Genomic DNA, 20,819 nt, shown 5'->3' on the forward strand with positions numbered 1-20,819 from the left:
CTCTGCCCTGAGGCGCGGCGAGCCTCGCCCTCGCGCGGAGGCCCCGGGCAGAGGCGCGCCCCGCCCGCGGCGGCAACAATAGCGATGCCCATAAAAGGAGCCCGCGGCAGCCGCGAGGTGCCGGCTCTGCCCGGGGGCGGGGGTCCAGGCCCGCCCGCGGGGAGCCGGAGCCCGAGCCGGGGCTGGTGGGGCGGGTCCCGCGGGAGGAGACCCCGGCCCGGCCCCGCAGCAGGGCGATGGTCGCTGTCACTTTCCCCCGGCCCGACGCGCCTCCCCCTTGCCTCCGCCCCCGCCCCCACCCTCGCCCGGCGACGCCGGTGCCCGCTCCCTGCGCTCCGCGCTCCAGTCGCCGGCGCCGGAGCCGGACGCCGCAGCCCCGCGCCCGCCCGCATCGGCCCGCGCGCTGCTGGCCGGATGGCCCGGCGCTGAGGAGCCCGCGCCCGCGCCCGCGCCCGCGGGGCTGTGCCCGGCTCCTGGCAGCGGCTGCCCGGGACTCCTCTCCAATGGTCCAAAGCGACATGTCCAAATCGCCTCCCACCCCGGCGGCGGCGGCGCAGGAGCTGCAGATGGAGCTGCTGGACAACCCCCTGCCCGCAGCGGCGGCCGCGCAGGTAGGCGCGGGGCAGGGGAGGGGTCCCCCATGGGCCGCGTGGTGCCCTCAGGGCAGGGCGCGGCTCCAAGCGCGCCCCGGCTCGCGCGGGTGCAGCCCCTCCGGCCAGGGGCAGGGGACAGCCGGGCTGCCCCGCGGAAGTCTGCCGGCCGGGGCCCCCGCGCCCGGGGGCGCCCCCGGCTCGCCCAGGCGGGCAGGGGCGCGGGCCAGGCTCCCTCTTCGGCCGCTTCCAGCCTCCAGGAGAAAACGAGGAGCATCCCGCGCAGGTTGCTTCAGCAGGGAAGTTGCTGAAGGGGGCTGGATTTGTGTGCGTGTGTGATGGAGGCTAACGCACCTCCTCAGGACCCCGTGTTTTGTGAGGCGGGCTCGTGCGCGGTTGCACCACATCTCTGCCAGCTTGACGCTCCTCGGTTGTTTAGCCTGAGGCTGCTATTTTTAAGCCCAGGCTGAGCGTGGTAAAAATCTGCCTGCGTGTTTCAGGAATGCTCTGGTTCTCGTTAAAAGACGGAGCGCCGGGTTCCCTGTCCCCGTTTTGGGCTGATGATGGCTTTTGGTCGCCTTTGCACCTATCTCTGATCCCTCATTTTAGTTGAAAAGGAAGCCCCACTTGGCCACAATGGGGTGGGTTAGAAATGTTGCCACGTGGAAAGTGGGGGCAGACTGGCAAATAACTCTAGACTTCACCTTCTTTAAAAAAAATCAGAGATGATCGAATAAGAAAAGAAAAGGAAACAACCTATTTGGACATTAGCTTGTGATTTTAAAAGAGACCACGTGGGTGTTTTCTTTGCTTTGCTTCTGGAGCTACAGTCAGGAACAACGCTGTAGGGCTCCAAGCTCTGCAAGCTTCTCCACAAGGCAGTGCCAAGGCGCCTGATTTCTCATCTCTGCTCTTCTCATGTCTGTCCTGTCCTGAGCAGAGAGACACTTCCAACAGATAATTGCCAAATTTCATGGTGGTTTTCTGATGTGAGCCCATGTCCACTGCTGATTTTAACTACAATCCACCTACAAAAGTGAAAACTAACAGCCTTTATTTGTCTGTGAGGTCCCATGCTTGTATTCTCATTCATATCGTTGTTTTCTGAATGCGTGAATCTCCATTTTTCATAATGGTGAATGATTCATAGATGTTAGGGGCTGGAAGGGACCTCACGAGATCATTGGGTCCAGCCCCCATGCAGTTGGGCAGGAAAGACAAAGTGCAAGGTGCACATCAAATCCTTTTTCTTGCTCTCCAGGGTAGGTGATTGTACCACCTCTGGAGGGAGTGGTGGATAATACATCTTTTCATAAATACAGTCAAATTCCACTTCACTGAACCAAGGTTCATCAGGTGACAGAGTGGTCTTTTCTTTCTTAGCCTTACATATCCTTAACCATATGCAAACCTGTTTCATCAAGAGTTTCCAGGTTATTGGAAACAAACTTTATTATTCAAATATTAAAGTAATTCTTTAGCATCTCACAATACTTGAAAGACCATTCTTTTGACTTTGAAATATCATCATTGGAAAAAAACCCCTAAATATGCATGCAATAAAAACTTTGCATTGATATTACTAAAAATAGGGTGGCTGAATGCAGGATTTGTGACCTATTAACTGCAATATTTTAAATGTACTCCAGAAATACCCACCTTACCCTCATGTGTATAAGGTATGTATAGGGTTATCATGTGGTATGATCATGGTAAATATTTTTTTTAAATATTTTGTTCTCAGCAAAGATATTAGAGGGGGAAAAAGTTTATGGTATAACATCACTTCTTGAATTATTCTTTCAGAAGTGCTGCTGCCAGGAATGATATCATTCCTGCTAGACAGGGACAGAACCAACTCTATACTGTATTTTCTTGCATAAATCACGCACTGCCAAATAAGACATGCAGCTTGTTTTTGGGATGGCAAAATGAAGAAAAAAAGATTTTTCCAGCATTATGTCTGCATACAACAAGGACAGAGTCTGATCCTCAGCTCGCTCTCACTCCCTTTGCTGCTGTGGCAAAACCTACAGTTTTAACCCTGAAGTGTTGGCTGCTCTGCCAAAAGCTGAAACTGTAGCTGCTGCTGAAGCCTGGGGTCCATGGGAGAACTAGGATTTCAAAGAAATCTAAAAATAGTCTTCAGGACTAAGGAGAAGAGAGACCAGGAGTGCAAATTTTGCAGTAAAACTTCATAAGAAAGGATCATGATTATTGAAACATGAAAAGGGAATGGGTGGTTAACACCTGTTGCATGAATAGCAATTACCAGATGCCAAGGCAGGTTCTGATAAGCCATGAAGTCTATTTGCTTCCTCAGCACTGCATGAATAGAAATGCCATTGCTGCTTTTCTGGGCAGGAAATCAGCTTCTCCATTTAAGGCAGGTTTTCCACAAACCCCAATTTTGGAAAGCCAGTTCTGGAGAGGAGAGTTTCATAAGCTAAGTCATAGCTCTGTTGAAGAGCCAGTGTGATTGCTGATAGCTTGTGCTTTTGTTACTATTGTTTCCAGTAGTATGGAAGATGATTTGTTGCATAGTGGTCTAATACGGTTTTCCAATATTTTGCAAGAAAATGAAATCACTTTGAGGCACTGATCATGGAAGTCTTGCTGAAACTCTGCTAAAAAGCTCTTTGGGACAAAGACCATCTCTCTGTATAGTAAACAGTCATGTCTATTAGTGGTTAAAGAGGGATGCATGAAAGGAAGGCTCCTGAAGCCCTGCAGTGATCAACATGAGAAGATCATCATGGAGCGCATCTGCGATGGGCTGGCCTCAGAGATGATGCTGAAGGGCAACCAGCACGGTTTCATTAGGGGCAGGTCATGTCAGACCAACCTGATTGCCTTTTATGATCAGGTCACAGAAGCATTGGATGCAGGTGTTGCTGTGGATGTAGTTTTTCTGAACTTCAGCAGGGCCTTTGACACCGTCTCCCACCCCATCCTCATTAAGAAATTGGATGACTGTGGCATTGATGCCTACACAGTCAGATGGATTGCAGATTGGTCGAAGGGTCGTACTAAGATGGTGGTGGTGGACGGGTCATATTCGACCTGGGGAGAAGTGGGCAGCAGAGTCCCCCAGGGCTTGGTTCTTGGGCCAGTGCTGTTCAATCGCTTTATCAGTGATTTGGACGACGGGGTGAAAAGTAACCTGTTTAAATTCGCTGATGATACCAAAATTTGGGGTGAGGTGAGCACACTAGTAGGGAGGGAAAGACAGCAGCAAGACTTGGATAGGTTATAGGGGTGGGCTAGCAAAAACAGGATGCGCTTCAATACTGACAAGTGCAGGGTACTGTACTTGGGCAGGAGTAACCAGCAGCACACTTATAAGATGGGAAATGCACTTCTTGAAAGCACGGAGGCAGAAAGGGATCTTGGAGTCATTATTGACTCCAAGATGAACATGAGCCGACAATCCGAGGTCACAGTTGGCAGGGCTAACGGGACCTTGTCGTGCATCCACAGGTGCATCTCTAGCAGGGCCAAGGACATGATCCTCCCCCTCTATGCAACACTGGTCAGGCCACAGCTGGAGTACTGTGTCCAGTTCTGTGCACCCCACTTCAGGAGGGATGTGGACAACATTGAGGGGGTCCAGAGAAGGGCCACCCGCATGATCTGGGGACAGCAGGGCAGACCCTACAGTGAGAGACTGCGGGGCCTGAACCTGTACAGCCTTCACAAGAGAAGGTTGAGGGAGGACCTGGTGACAATCTATAAACTCATTATGGGGGACCAGAAGGGTTTGGGAGAGACTTTGTTTCCCCGAGTGCCCCCTGGCATAACAAGGAATAACGGCCACAAGTTGTTGGAGAGTAGGTTTAGATTGGACATCCGTAAGAACTACTTCACAGTTAGGGCGGCTAGGAGCTGGAACCAACTTCCAAGGGAAGTGGTGCTGGCTCCTACCCTGGGAGCCTTTAAGAGGAAGCTTGATGCCTACCTGGCTGAGATCATTTGAGCCCAGTTTTTTCTCCTGCCCAGGCAGGGGGTCAGACTTGAAGATCTACAAGGTCCCTTCTGACCCGACTTCTATGATTCTATGAACTATAGAATAACCTGCCAGGGGACAGAGGTGGAGGAGTATAATATCTAAAAAGAATGTTTACCCCTTTTCCTGTTGCTTCATTTTGTTCTTTTTCTTATTTCCTTATACAACTTCAACAATTTGGTTCCCAAGACTTAACTAATTGCAAATGAAAGCACATACCTGCTCATTTGGGATATTCCTTTCACTTCCAGTTATAACTTCTGAAAGCCTAGCCATGTTCTGATGACTTTTTTTTGATAATAGGTTTTTCCTACTTCCATGTCAAGGGGCTTCAGTGTTCCAGGGAATCTTTCTTTTACTTCTAATGTGAATGTGCAGGCTCTGATCCAGTAAATAAATAATCGGGTATTATATATGGTTGTTCTCGGCTTGAATGAGGTTGATTTCAGATCCATCCCCCAGGTTCATTTCTGGTGGAGAGAAATTGAAGTCATGAAGCTAGGCATGATATAATGCTTGTTTTGCTGTCTGTACATGTTGTTGACAATCTTCTTAAAGGGCTCAATATCCTTGTCTGGTCATAGTGATAGCTACATTAATTGCTTTTCTCCCAGGTCTCTCACCATCTTCCTAATTGCCACAGATCTTTTTTCCCCCTTCTTACTGACTTATTTTCCTATAATGAGGAGCCTGCAGAGCAGCACCAGATTTATTACGTTGCCCTCTGGTGCCCTACTATAATGGAACTGATTTATGTTAACCAGATATGTGCGTAATTCACCTAACTGCATAATACAACATGAGTTTCAGTTCTGTTATTTCTTGCTTACATTGTAACAAGCATTAATAATCTGTATACAGGTTAAAGATATAGACTACTTGAGTGTATAAGCATCTGTCAGCACACTAATTCATAACATCATGGTAGGGACTGAAAGGCTAGGGACAGAAGTTGCATACAAACCAGTTTAAGTGATCAGAAACTGGTTTAAACCTGTAATAGAACAGAAGTTCAGTGCACATAAACCAGTTTCAAAATGGCCAAAACTAGTTTGAGATAAGTCTGATACTACATTCAGCCAGGTTTAACTGATTGAGGTCAGCTTGGTTTATGGAACTTCTGTCCCAGACCCCTTCTTGGTTTAAGTTAAATCAGAGTCCCCCCAGCATGCTCTGCAGCCCTGGGCTGGGCTGTGCTGGGCTGTCTATTCTAGCCGAGCAGGGTTAGCCTCACCCCTCTCTTCCCTAGCCAGAGCTCTGTCACCGCTCTGCATGACTGCAAAAGAGGTGGAGGTGGGAAACCTTGCTCTGGATTGCTGCCAGATCTGCCTGGCAAGGGGGCAGTAGCCCTTGCCAGGTATCCTCAGCCCCTCAACCCCCTCCCTGTTCCAGCAGCAGGAGTGGGGGCACAGCCAGACGCCAGCAACCTGAGAGGAAGCAGGGGTTTAATCCCCCCATTGCAGGGGAAGTGGGGCACAGGCACTGAAAGGCTATGCTTGTGCACCCGGAGCCACAGTAGCCAGACACCAGCAGCCCGAGGGTAAGGGAAGCGGTGGGGGGGGGAGGTAATCCCCTCATTACAGGCAGCAGCAGTGCAGGCACCAACACAGCACTGGTTCCGTCCCATGCTGAAAATCTCCTCTGGCAGGGCCCACACTACAGTGACTGGGCTGAGTCCTTTCAAGGAGTGGCCAGCCAGTGGCAGGGTGGAGTGGAGAGATGTGACCTGGATGCAGGGGTTAGGGAGCTGAGGCTGCTTATGCAGGCTGACTCTGTGCTGCCTCCCACTGCAGCAGCACGGCTTAGTTTGGGGTGGCTCTAGGGGGCAGGGGGCAATGCCTGCCACCTCCTGTCTCCAGCCCCACACAGGGGCTGTGGTTTGCAGGCAGGTTGAAGCTGAAGCACAGCTCTCCGACCCCTCTTTTTCTCTCCTAGAGGCAGTGGCGGCAGAACAAACTATGACGGTGGGCAGAGATGAAGCACTACTGCTTGCTTGTGGAATTGCTGGGTGCTTGGGGTGGGCTGTTGTGGGCCAGGGGCATAGGCAGTAGTGGGGGGACGCAATGGACTGCCACAGGAGTGCAGCCCAGTCCATTCCAGCCTGGTCCTGTGGCCCAGGGACGTAGGTAGTGCCTGGCCTGTAGCAGCTCCCCTTTCCACTCAGGCTACTGGTGTCTGGCCTCTGTGGCCCTGGGTGCATGACCCTGGGTACATGAACAGAGCCTACTGGTGCTTGCACTGCCTTCGGTGCAATGCGGGGATTAGACATCCTCTTCCCCTCAGCTACTGGCATCTGGTCCTGCCTCCACTCCTGCCACCAGCCAGCAAGTGAGTGGGGATGGGGGGGCTAGGAGACCCCTGATAGGGGCTGCTTCTCCCCTTCCCCTCCAGGCAGACCCCAGCTGGGATCCCTGAAGGCCAAGGTTGGGGTTTAAACCCCTTCCCAATCACACTCAGGCCTGCCTGGGCCTGGCCATGCCCCTTCCATCAGCTTAGTTTCCCCCCAGCTGAGGGCTTGCTCTAGGGCCCTCCGGCTTCTGGCCTGAGCCACTGCAGGCATGTGCCTGCATTTCCAGAGACAAAAGTGAATGCCTGTTCCCTCTAAAATTGGTTCAATCTCGGGTTAGACTAACATGCAAATATTGAATCAATTCAGGCTCCAGCTTTTTGAATGTCTGTCCCTAGCCAAACTGTCTACTTTGTGTCTAATTGTACTCTTTTTAAGTGCCGCATAGTTCAGGAAAGGGAAGCAGGTGTCAAAGGGCTTCTATGAAAAGCCTGGAGAATGAGGGGAGCCTAGGATCACTAATACTAGGCACCTACAGCTGTGAACAGTGCACCTTAAATGCAGGGATCTGTTTGTTCTGTGGTGTTGGCAACCCAGAAACTGATTAGCTCCTCTCATTTGCCAGGCTTCTAATAACTGCCTCTAAACTGCCTATTAAACAGTGCAGTGAACTTAAAAAGCATTGTTTACATTGAGTTTAAGTGTATACTCTAGGCAAGCGTTTAGCCAAGCGTTTAGCCTTTCTGCAGCCCTGAGGTTAGGTCCTGTACTCCATTTTGCCTGTTACTTAAATATTCTGTTACAAAACCTTCATTTATCTGTACTAAGAAGCTGACGCTACAGTTCATAGACAGAGAACATGTCTTCCTCCATTTAACTGATTATGAACAATGTTTTAACTGTATATTGAGTGCTTTATGCTAAACTATCAGTCTTCTTAGATTACCAACTCCAAGATGACAATGTTTTAAATACGGCAAATTATTACAGAGAAGAGACAACACCAGATTCCCCTTTTTCAATATGATTGCCTGCGGGAGGTGGTGTTTTTTCTTAACCAAAACACTGTTCCAGTCTTGCGCTCCTTTGTTGGGGAAAAAAATCACAACGGCTTTAGAATGTAAACCAGTGCTGTTTGCTTAACTTTATTTCTCCTGTTTTTTCTCCAACTTCTTGACAGGTCCAGTCTCCAGAATCTTGGTTTTTATGTATATTAGGTTGGACCTATGTAACCAGTTTCTTCCAGAAGCATTTGTTTCTCACTTAAGTATTGCATGTTATCAACTGTAGCCACAGGCAGTCTGCCTCCCCTGCCCCAGAGTGGGACAGACCAGGCTCCTGGCAGCACATGCTGCCATGATTCCACATCCCGCTCCCCAAAATCTTCCTCTGCAGGCCAACTGCTCTGCTATGCTGCTACACAGCCCAAGTTGTTGGCTCAGTCTGAAGCAATCTGGTTTTACTTCCTTTTTTTCCCTTGAATCAGAAATTTGAACAGGATTTCACAGAGCTTCAGAGATTTTACTCCCCTCCCCCACCCCCTGCAGAAAAGAAGGCATTATGCTCCAAACTCTACCATTCCAGTTCCTCTACTCGGTGCTTTCTCTACCAACATAAGTCCCAAGATTCCAAGTAACACAGTCAGTCAAAGGAAGTCTCACTGTCCCTGCAGAACTTCTCCTAGACCTTGTTTCCAGGGTTTTCCAGCCTCCTTAGCTGAGGGAGGCTTTCCTTGAGGTCTCTTCATGTCCAGTTTTCTGCCTCACTGAGGACAGTCCCCTTCTAGGTCTTTCTTTCTTTCTGCTCAAGTTTTCTATGTGACTTCTTCCAGGACATGAATAAGAGCAGGTGTGTGGTCTACAGTATAAATGGCACACTGAAATAGGCTCATAGGCCTAAAAACCCAGGGATGCTTCTTTTACTGGAACTGAAGACAAAGAGGTCCTGATCAATGGTGTGATGATTAATCTGTTTAGCCTTACACTGACAACTTATCTCTAGGGTAGTGTAGGTTGGAAGGGTTAGGAGGGTTTCATGGCAGTTAGGAGGAGAGGTGGTCTGTGGGAGGAGGGCATACCATGTTCTACCTCCTCCTGGTCAATAGAGAATGGATGTTAGAAATGGAGAGTGTCTATATGGTGAGTCCTGACCCTCTGGAAACCTTACAGCCCAGATGTTTCTAATGGCAACAGCATATCATAGGCTGACACAGAAGGAGAATAGATCTGTCCTGTATTGGATTCAGATTAGAGTGTTAGGATGGGTCTGCCAGGCAAAGCAGAACAGGGGTGAGCAATTATTGGGCCTACAGGCCACAACAGGGAGTTTTTGTTAAGCTGCCACAAGTTGGGTCAGCACTGCTCCTGCCATGCAACAACTCACCAAAACTCCCTGTGTGGGACAGGGCCATGGGGAGGTGGCAGGAGCAGTATTTGGGACCAGGATGGGTGGGCAAGACTGGTGACAGCATGGAGCTGGGGCCCAGGGCAGAGCTATGATCTGCTACCCACATGCCCCTGGCGCAGGTTCTGCAGGCAGGGGCATGCAGGGAGTGGATTGTGGCTCTGCCTCTGTGGGAGGGTCTATGGGGGGCATATATATGTGTGTGTGTGTGTGTGTGTGTGTGTGCGCGCACGCGTGCACAAGGGGTGGGAGGGGGAGCAGTTGCCCGGGCACTAGGTCCTGGGAGCCAGCTGGGGGTGAGGGGAGGGAGCGGGGACAGTGTGCATGCAATAGAACTTGCCCAGGCAGTCCACAGCTGCTACTGCAGTGCTCTGCGTGGGGCTGAGTCCTGCCCCATGCTTCTGCCCGCACCCACTAACCTGGCCCCAGCCAGCGCTCATGGCTTACTGATGGGGCTGCTCCTAGTGCAGCTGCAGCTACCCAGGTGCTGCTTGGCTCCCCATCACCTCCAGCGGCAGCTTCTCCTATTCCTGCCCCTGTTGTGATGCTCTGGGTAGGGGAGGAGTTTCAGCTGGGTGGCTCCTGCCCCAACATGTGGGACTCTGGCTCCAGCTCCTGGTTGCCTTTTATCCATTCCACCTGCCTGCCTGCAGGTGGCTGCTCATCATGCTGGATGGGTGGAGTGGGTGGAAGTCAGCCAGGAGCTGAAGCCTGCACAGTGGGGCAGGAGCTACTTAGCTGAAGCTACCCCCCTATCCAGAGTGACATTGCAGGGGAAGGAGGAGGAGCCACCACTGGAGGTGTGGGGAGGCAAGCAGCACTCGGGTAACTAGTGGCAGCCCTGCCAGAAGCTGTGAACTCTGACTTGGACCGGGCCCAGCGGACGCGGGCAGGAGTGCAGCACTGGCTGCTTCAGGTGGAGCTTGGCCTTATGTGGAGCACTGCAGGGGCAGCTTTGGGCTGGATCCAATCAACTGGTGGGCACCTCCTATGGGCATTAGGTCCTGGGAGCAGGACCCATGGGCTGGATCCAATCAGTTGGTGGGCTGAATCTGGCCCATGGGGCATATTTTGCCCACCCCTGCAATAAAATGTCTGTAATGGAGACTGTGGGCTTTGGCTAGCAGCCTCTGTAGCCAATGAATAGCTGCATATAGGGGCTACCAGTGAAATGAGAATATCTTCTATGGTAAAAGGAGAAATTAGGATACTTATGACATTTTTCTATCTGTAAGCCTAATAAATGATTTTGAGCACTTACTGTATCTGATTAGGGGCAAGAATCTATGGAGTCTCATGGCTGAAGTGCTTGAAACACTTGCTTTTGAGATAAGATACATCTGGCATTGGACCAAGTATAAAGATTTTAATGTACCTCACCCTCACTAGATGAGGTTACTGACAGTGGAAATGCGTTGTTCTGGAACTGAATGGTCTGGTTAGATCTGCATGTCCTGCATTTCCCTAAAGCTCTGTTCTTTGTTATCCACTATATGTATACTCATAAATTTCTTGGTGTTAAATCCTGCTGCAGAGGGAGGAAAAAACAGCATTTTCTGTCTGTTCTACAGAAACATTCTCTACCCCCTCTAGCAATTCTCTATTAAAATATTCCACAAATCTTTTAGGATAACTCTTCCCCATTGTTGTAGAAACTCTTGTTCTTGGTTAGTCCTTCATTCCAGACTCTAACATCATTTAATCTTCATTTTAGCTCTTTATTTTTGTTTTCTCTGTGCTTAATTCATGCCAGCTCCTTCCCTGCATCATCACTTTTGTCCACTTCAGTGACTCTGCTCTCTAAATACTCTACATCCATCTTCAGGTCTTTGAAGGAGGCCAACATGCCTGCTTTTATCATGTTAGCTCTGCCACTAACTTTTTTATATCATTTTTAGTGCCTGGCACTGTTTTGTCCATTATGTAGCAGTTTGGGTTGGGAATCAGCTGCTACTGAATATACTAAATATGCTGACTTTTTCTGTTTTGATATAAGAACTAACACAAATTGCAGTGGTTATTCATTTTAAATCGTCAACTGGTTTACTGATTGTAGAGTGCAAGTTATTTGAGGCCTTTTAGACTTGGTCTTCCAAATGTTACTTAACATTGCGTTTTGCCTATGGTGATCAGTAGGGATCTGGGTTTTCCATTTGCTGTCGAAAAACATGAAAAAATGTAGATTTTACCTTTTAAAGGAGAAAAAATGCAGATTTTTATCTTAAAAGAGAAAAACCCAAAAACGGTGGGATCCCCTTGCAAGCTGACAGAGTTCCAGCCTGAAAGAGCCTCTTGGGGCTGGGGAGGCAGGGAGCAGGAGGTGCCACATGCACATACATGCATGTGGCAGCCAGGCAATGTGGTGGAGAGCCACTCCTGCAGCTCCCTCCAGGGACGTCTTTGGGGGCATAGGCAACTTGTGTGTGTATGTGTGGGGGGGGTCACAGGCAATGCATTTTGGGGCGGTGGGGAGAGGCATGTGGCCTGCCTCAGATTTCTGTACCTATGGCAGGGCATGGGGCTGCAGCTAGGATGGACCAGCTCCAGGACCCAATGAAGGAGGGAGCACTGTACTACCACTGCTGTACCTCACCTTGGTGTGGACATGGTGGCATGGTACTCCCTCTTCCACCAGGTCTCACCGGCTGCACCACAGAGGCAGCTTTGCCTAAAGGTGGTTCAGCTTGGCTGCAGTCCTGTTCCCCACTGTGGGTACAGAAATCTGAGAGGGGGGGGGTCATGTGCCCTCCTCACTTCCCCATGCATTGCCTATGCACATACCCTCCCTTCCCCCCATCTACCCTCTTCCTCCCGCACTGAGGGGACTGGGGATTGGGGGCAGCGGTTTGGGAGGGAGAGGCACCAGCAGGACTGAGGGGACAGGGGCTGTGGGTGGGAGGCACTGGCAGGGCTAGGGGGCTGTGGGTTGGGAGTGAGGGGTACTGCCAGGGCTGGGGGAGAGGGAGCTGTGGGTTGGGAGTGAGGGGCAGGGGCAGGTCACCAGCATATCAGGACTACTCAAATGCCACAAAACAGCATGGGGAAGCGGGTAGCTACAGCTGGACCCAATGTCTTGGTGAGCGAAGGAGGCAGGAGGAGCTCTGATTTTCTATGATAAAAAAAAAACCAAAACAAAATCAAATGCCAAAATACATAAGTATTTAGAATTTATTTTATTATAATGATTGAGGCACTGGTAGGCTTCCAAACTGCTTTAAAATTGTAAGTATATCAATAAAATATTGTGTTCAACTGATACTTAGATAAATAGTGGTGTTTCATTTAAGTTGTGGAAAAACACAGATTTTGGGTTCTTTAATCAGAGAATTTTGAATTTTTAAACAAAGAAAACTAAGATCCCTGTGATCAGCCTGTATTCTGTTTATTTTGTATGTTGGAGAATGAAGCACTGCTGAATGAATTAAGAATTTGTGATGCAAGCTTTCTGTGTGTTGGGGCAGAATCTTGTTAAAATGGGTTTTTAATCAGGTAAAAGGAAAACTCATCTGTTTCTAATAACTTAGAAATAATTAACTGGATATGAAACTATTAATATTTAGGGAACCCAGTATACATATTTAACATAAAAATATTATTTTCATAACTTATGTGATTAGATGGATTCAAGTAAAGAGTGACGTTAACCTAAAAATAAGAAAAAACACATCTTCTTTAAGATTGTGTTGGGTGAACAATTTTTACAAAAGTTTTTTGCTAGATTTTTTTAAAGGTCTTACGTTGCCTGCCTGGTATTTTAGGAAGCAGCAGAATTTAAATGTGTGTGTTATGTTTTTTGTCTATGGCAACACAGCCCATTTTAAAAGAACTTCACACATCTGACTAATAAACCAAGCTGCAGTCCTGCTCTGGTAAACACTAAAGCTCATGTATAGCTTTCCTTGCATAAGTAGTGGTGTAATGAAGTCAATGGAAGTGCTCTTGTGAGTGAAATTATACCCATGCTTGAGTATTTGCTGGACTGGAATCTTTGTATTATGAACACAAGTAAAAATTATTTTACACCAGATTGTGGTTGCTCATATGTAGACGTTCATCCAAAGAACAGATGAACATTGTCTTTTCCTAACTAATGTTAGCCTATGCATTCTTTTGCCTACCTACCATGGAGTGGGCTGGTTTGTGATAAGCAGGCTGGAAAATTCTAGAGTGCAGGAGTACATGCAGTTCCAAAGTGCATTGGTTCAAGAAAGACTACCTAGCATAGCTATTTATTTTGTCCAATGACTACATGGCCACAATACACCCCTTATTTCTAATTATTTAATTGTAGCAAACTGCTCTTTTTTTCTTGCAGTAGCAGATAAAATACCTACTTTTAATATCCTATTTCTTGCATACAGTAGCGAAAAGGAGGGCGAGTCATCTGCTGAAGATTAGACTCTGTCTCTGCCTTATAAAGCCATGAGCCTGGATTTTTTTTTATCTTTATTCTGCCTTTCATAAACAAGATACATATAGTCTGGGGCCTGTTGTATGCAAGAAAATACAGTATACAAGATTGCAGTGTAGAAGTAAGTTCATTGCTGTTATATAATATGTCTGTTCACTGTTTTTCTTTAAATTGTAAGTTCCTGTTCATAAGTTTGTGTATACAAAGAGAGCTTTGTGTGAAAGATATACATAAAAAGTGGAATAATAATGCAAGAGCAAAATCACTAGCCTTAACTTCTTTAGTTTTATTGAGAGTTTGTGTTTTCCTTTAAATCCATATATCCTGGAGGTAAGTGAGAATCTCAGCTAGCCTTGAAAGTTCAGCATAGTCCTTATCTTCATCATTGTTAGAGAACAAGTAGATTACATGAAAGGGCTCAAACCAGAGGGTATATAAAAAATAATCTTAATTTTGCCTACTTTAAAATAAGAATTTGAAAAAATTTTAGTATTTTTGAATTTTTGGAGTTGGCAATATGCAGGGAGTACTTGATGATTCCATGCTGCATCAAGAAGTGCCACCGTGCAGCTACCCCTGATTAGCAGGAGTGTAGTTTAAGATTGCTTATTAGTATAATGAGAATAACCATTATCCTGTATCATAGGGTTTTTTTTCTTTTAGTTATGCAGTCATCAGATCTGGAGAGCACCAAATAAGTTTGAGTATATAGCATAATATATATACTATATAATTGTATCATACTATCATGCTGAACATCTCTAATGTATATATTTGCTGGTGCTCATGTATAATTGTCAGTTTGCATTTGAGTAAAACAATGCAAACCCTACTGTATAACAAAAATGAAGTGAAAGATAGAGTTACGTTTCAGTTTGATATTGATTTGGATTGCGATCACTCCTGGAAACAAGTCATGTTAATTTTGGTTGTAGAGATTAGATTACTACCCCTGCTTTTTTTCCCCTAGGACAAAATGTTTGAAATGAGATCCCAACCAATAAAATGCAGTGGCAGATGTAAGCAATTGCATTGCAAAGTGTCTGACAAGTAGTTCTTGTCATCTGGCGTACTTTTTTAGGTCTCAATATAATGTTCAATGTATAGGCTATTTTTTGCAGATTGAAGAATTATTCTTGTTAGTTAAGTGCTACTTTAACCATATTTCTAACATCCAACTTTTTTAGCAGACACATAACTGTTAATCCAATGTGTCCACTGTAAACAGTGGGAACATCTGATTTTTATATTCTTGTAATGGAAAAGCAGCCAAAAGTGGTATAATGAATAGAGAGGTAATACCACGTATTACAAAACTGAACACCATAACATTTTATAGATACATTTGGTAGATAGTAGGTACAAAATATGAGAAATATCATACCAGAGGAGAATTGCATTTATAAATTATTACATAGAGATATCCCTATAAATTACTGGTTCTGTTCTACTGATGGTGTCAAATATTTGTCGCTTACCTTAGCTAAAATCTTCCATCTTCTCTGGCTTTTGCTACAGGAATTTTTCGGACATTAAATATGTCATCTTATTTTTTTTTTAATTTTTTTTTCTATATGCTAAATTTTGGTACCTGTTAATGATAACTTGAGAAAAGGTTAAACTGACAGGTATTTGAGTCACTTTCCCTGTACTACAGTAGTTACTTTTCATTCTGACACCAAAATGCATACATTTGGTAAATCATTCTTAATATGTATTGATAAATGTGTTTGTTTATCTGCTAATTTGAATATCAAATGAAAATATGTTTTTAATTTGGCCTTGCATATGTTTTCCAAAGGTACTCTCTTCTCACTCCCCAGTTCCTCAGCCGTAACTCTGTAGTGACCTGTGGCAGTTTAAAATTCGTGAAGTCACATTATTATCTAAGAAGAGAAAATAAATGTTAAGCCAATTGAATACTTTGTCTAGCATTGTCTTAATGTAAATTAAGAGAAAAACCATAAAGTATTATGTTGGGTTTGCTGGTTGTTATATGTAAACTGACAGGGTCCTTTTGGTGCCATATACTTTGAAATGTGTGGCTATTTATTTATTTATTTAATTTTTTCTGGTCATTATTTTCTTTTCTGGGGTCATGTTTAAACATATACTCTTTTTGTTCTGTAATTTTAAGTTACCTTTAATGAGCTAAAGGTTTGTTTTTGTTTTTGGGGGGCCAGGGTGGGAGGGAGACCAAAACTTACATTAAAGACCTGTAATGTATTTGAGAAGTCATTGAAAGTATTTCAGTCTTGTCAGTCATGGATTTATACATTTGAAAGCCAGGAGGGACCACTGTGTTCACCTAGTCTAACCTCCTGTGTAGCATCGTCTGTAGGATTTTCCTGAATCAAACCCTGCAGCTGTTTGAAGCAGTACATTCTTTTAATTAAAAAAAAAAAATCAGTCTTGATTTAAAATTTTCCAGTAATGGAGAATCTGCAACAGCATTGATAAATTGTTCCCATGATTAATTTACTCACTGTTTAAAAGTGAGCTTTAAAACATGCACTTTTATTTTCAGTCTAAATTTGTCTGGCTTCAACTTCCAGCCACTGGCTCTTGCTAGATATTTGTCTGCTAAGTTGAATAATGTACTCTACACTGTATCCATTAAAAAGGATATAAAAAATTGAATAAGATGAAGAAAGAATCATAAAAAATTCTGTTAAAACCCCCTAAAAATTCAAGGCCTGGAAAAAAATGCCTTTTATGTGACCGTTTTAAATAGGTCTGCAAGCCAAATCTGACCTGTGATGCCACTGGGTTTAGCTTGTGGATCTGGTGTTCTGGCAGTGGAGGGTTTCACCCTTGCTGGGGTTGACTGGTGAGCAGCTGCACCTGTGTCAAGCTGGGAAAGGGGAAAAGTGGTAGGGAAAAACCATGGTGGTAGGGGCAGTGGCAGACACTTTGGAATACCAGCTTGTGTCAGACATTTACTGGGTTGTTCTAGCTTCTGGTTTAGATGCTGGGTGCATCTACACATGGCTGACTAGTGCCTCCTGAGTCAGAGGGGGCACTTGCTCCCCCCGTCCCCCCCCCAGCCAGTCAGCAACCAGAGGGGAGGGGGTGCCCTGATTTTGTTGACCGGGGGGGGGAACCTCCCCCTTCCAGTCATACGTGCCAACCCTGAAAGTGCCAGCGGCACTCCCAAAAGTGCCAGCACTCTTCTCTTGGTGCCCCGACTCCCTGGTCAGTGCTCTCGGGGGGGCACCAGCACTCCTGCTTGTTGCCTGATCAGGGAATGCTGGCTGTCAGGGAGCACGCTAGTGTTCTCAGGGGGTGCATGTATATTCCTGTGCACCCCTTACGCATTGCCACGGCATCTACACATGCCCCTGATTGCACGGTTGGTACTTTTAAGCATTGAGCTGAAGCAAGTACTGAATGACTGCTCAGTACCCACCAGTACTGCACAGTCCTGGCAGTGCACGGGTTGTTTTTAGCCCTACTATGCAGTAGCAATGAGCTACTGTGCAGTTGTGGTGGCATCATGGTTAGTGCTCACTGATGCCAAGTCACTGTAGGGACAAGCTACATCGCCATAGTTTGTCACTACGATGGTGTAGCATCTTTTGTAGACAGGCCCAATGAGTACAATGAATACTAAAACACTTGTTAACCTACCAGAGAAAGGTATAGCGAGGACCAGTGGCTGCAAGCTGAAATAAGAGAAATTTTGCTGAAGACCCAGCACCGTTCCTAAACAGTGAGGTGATAACTATTTGTATATCTATCAGGAAAAGTGAGGGAATTTCTGTCTTTTGGTACCAACCCTGAATGTATGTCTGAAGGAAACACTTTGGTCAAAGAAAAGTTATTGAGATTGGTGGCTGGGGAAATTGAGAAGTAGTTTACTGTGCTAGTCTGAGTCAGTCAGAAGGCAGGTACATACCTGGCCAGGATAGATGATCTTATTGCTGTTCTGGCTGTGCTGAAGTTCTGCAATTCTGAGTCATCTCCAGTGTTCCAGAATTTGTTGAAAGTTAACTTCCAGAGATCTTCTTGTTCTGCTCTATTAAATTAGGAGATCCCAGGTAACGTAAAGACAAATTTAAAAGAGGCTAACTAGCAAATAGTCTGAGTTGTAGATAATGCAAACATTACAGGCAAGAGTGATAGGCAGAGGGATGGTGTCAAGACAGGAAGGAAAAACACGTATAGCACAATTTTTTTCTTCATTGCTCTTGATAAATCTGGCATATTGCTCTAGTAACGGAGCAGTATCTTTATCAGAATTTCTTTCATTCTGGATCTGCTTTTATATTGTTTAACTCATTTGACTCTGGGTACATATAACTGTGTCCTTTTGCTTTCCTTGTTTGCAGCAACTCACAGGTTCTAACTGAATTCAACAGTATTTACTCCTTGCTTATTTCTATCTTTGAGGTTTTTCCTTTTTTCTTTTTACATTTGCTTTTTCCCCACTAAGGTCAGTGGTTTTTCTTTAAAAAAAGAAAAAAGGTTTGTGGCATCTGGTAAAAATATTCTTAATCCATTCCTAGTTAACACTTATTTTCAGATTTAATATTTTCTCCCAGCTGATTTTTCTCAGAACTGTGATGTAAAGGACACTTTTCTGGTATTTATGTTGCTAGCAAGCATAATTCAAGCAGCTGTAAAAAAAAAACAAAAAAAAAACACAAAAAAACAAACCAAACCAAACCCAAAAAACATACTGCCTAATCCTTCTGACTTGTGTGAATAATATATAGCATTATTCTATTAAACCTCTGCTGTAGACCTCAATGAAGAATAATGAACCTGCAGACCTTCCTCATGCATGGTAACTTATTCATACTTAGTTATACAAGTAGTCCCATCAATTACTTGTGTGAGTGTTCATTAACTTGAGGGAGACTGCCCATTTGAGCTTCTAATAATCAAAGAAATCATTGTCTATCAGCAGTATTTGTACTAGAAGTGTCTATGATAAATTAATTAATACTCTGCCTGTGTTTTTTTTTCTTACTTTTTGCAGTCGTATGGAAAAGGGGCTCGAAGAAAAAATCGATTTAAAGGATCAGATGGGAGCACATCTTCGGATACTACCTCTAACAGTTTTGTACGCCAGGTCTGTTATGCTTTTTTTTTTTTTAGTCTGCCCTTCAGACTCCAAAGAATTTTACAAACGTCTTGGTTTTCAGGGAACCAGATGGTCCTTATTATATCAAGGCAAAGCATAGTGCTGCCAGACAGAAAATAGTGGACTTTTGTGGTATCTTGGAGATTTGATTAATCATGTTTTTCCTGAGAACAGTATTTACTTTATAAATGAGTTATAAAACTATTGTCCTGCTTTTTATTACTGAATTTGTTTGATGCGACTAAGAACGAAGTAGGTGGTAGCATAGCACGGCAGGAGGACCTGAAATGACAGCTTCCGTCAAGGCATGAGGATTTTCTGCTTTAAACAGTGCTGCATGAAGGCAACATTAGCTTAGATCCTTTGCCTCCTCCATCCCCGTGTTACTTCAGGATCCCAGCTGGAGGAGAAATACTTGGCAGCATAAACCCCTGTCAGACGTTCCTGTAGCTGGTAGAGAGTGCTGCAAAGCACACAGAGCTTATGCAGAGTTACTGAGTCTTTTGTGAATTCTCTGAAGAGGTGTATTCTTTAGAATACAAATACTAATTTTTATGGAAGAATTCCAAGGAAGTTCTGAGATGAACTTTCTAGAGATTCCAAATTTGCATGTGTAGCTGGATGGGAGTTGATTTGGCTAGCAGACATGGTGAGAAACTGCAACGATAAAGTATATGCAGAACTAAGTGTGTTCTGTGTAGAGTCATGCTGTAAAAACTCAGCTTTTTTTAAAAGAGAATTGTTTGTAGCTGTTATGGTTAAGGTCAGGACTTTACATAAAGTGTATGTAAAGTAGTTCAGTGAGAGCTGCTTATGTCTGAGACATCTGAGACGCATCTGAAACAAAATTGTTGTGTGTACATTTCCCCAGCAGTTTCAAGTGCAATTTTGCAAATAATTTGATACTTTCCCAAGAAACTTCGGAATTTATTCATCACTTGCTTTAGAACTGATCATTTTGTTCAGGCATGTAGTTTTCATTCTCTTTCCTTGTCAGGTTTCCTTACGTGTGTGTGTGTGTGTGTGTTTTACTCAAACTTAAAATCTTAACATGAAGAATTTAAAAGTGACTTCATATACTTTTATATCAGCTTTATTAACACATCAGCATAGAGTATTGTACATTCCATGCTTTGGGGAGGTTATTCTGGTTTAGTACTTCCTGGTACTGGTTGCATTTTGATGAATATGGGTTTTGTTTTTTTGGCATTTGGTATAGATATAAGTGAAATCCAAAAGGGGGAGATGGAGTATGTAATTGACAGTATGTTACACAGTATGAAGATAGAACCTGTGGCATGCTTCAGTAAAAACTTTGGTTATAAACACTTATTCTGTGTAAAAAATAACTAAACACATAAAACAATGTAACTTGCCATACAGAAGAAAAGAAAATTGTTTGTGACAAGGGCTATAACCATCAGAAATTAGAGATGAAGACTGGGAGACCATCTGGAACAATTTGTCTCCACATCCATTTGCATGACAATAAAAGAAAATTATATTAAAATTCTGTATTGATGGTATCTCACTGTATTTAAAATTAAATGCATCTATGGTACAGGAATGTGCAAGTATTGGCAGGTCATTTGGGAGGATTCTACCACATACAGTGGGCATGTCCCCACCCTTGTTCCAAAACAGTTTGATTCTGGGACATGGTCAGGTAAATAACGAGATGCCCACCATTAGATAATCCCTGTGTTCTTATTGAATTTTCCTGAGAACTTTGCAGCATATTAGAGCCATAAAAGGTTGATAACTTGTCTTCTAGTGGATGTGAGGATTATAGTTGCAAAAACCTGAAACAGGGGAGAGGCCCAGAAAATCACTGAGTGGTTCCAAAATGCTTCAGATGATGGAACAATTGTGTTGTCAAGTAATTGTCTATAGAGGCAAAGAAAAAAAAAGATTCTTACTTAAAAATCTTGGAATTTGCTGAAAAAGAATCTTCTGCCTTCAGAACATTTCAAAACATTTTTTTTGAATATTGAAGGAGAGTAAAAGTTCTATGAGCTAGCAGTTAAGAACAA

The 20,819-nt window shown here is 44.8% G+C and overlaps 1 protein-coding gene across 1 annotated transcript in view; it reads left to right on the forward strand.

The window, feature by feature from the left end:
* The first annotated feature begins 275 nt into the window (after positions 1-275).
* CACNB2 (calcium voltage-gated channel auxiliary subunit beta 2) overlaps positions 276-20,819 on the forward strand; it is a 419,711-nt gene continuing 399,167 nt past the window's right edge. The window contains exons 1-2 of the mRNA XM_090047239.1: positions 276-611; positions 18,682-18,774. Of these exons, the coding sequence (XP_089903365.1) occupies positions 504-611; positions 18,682-18,774 (201 nt within the window). The 5' untranslated portion in view covers positions 276-503. The remainder of the gene's footprint in view (positions 612-18,681; positions 18,775-20,819) is intronic.

Source organism: Crocodylus siamensis, chromosome 5 (assembly GCF_052110815.1).
Source record: "Crocodylus siamensis isolate JL-2025a chromosome 5, ASM5211081v1, whole genome shotgun sequence".
Taxonomy (NCBI): domain Eukaryota; kingdom Metazoa; phylum Chordata; order Crocodylia; family Crocodylidae; genus Crocodylus; species Crocodylus siamensis.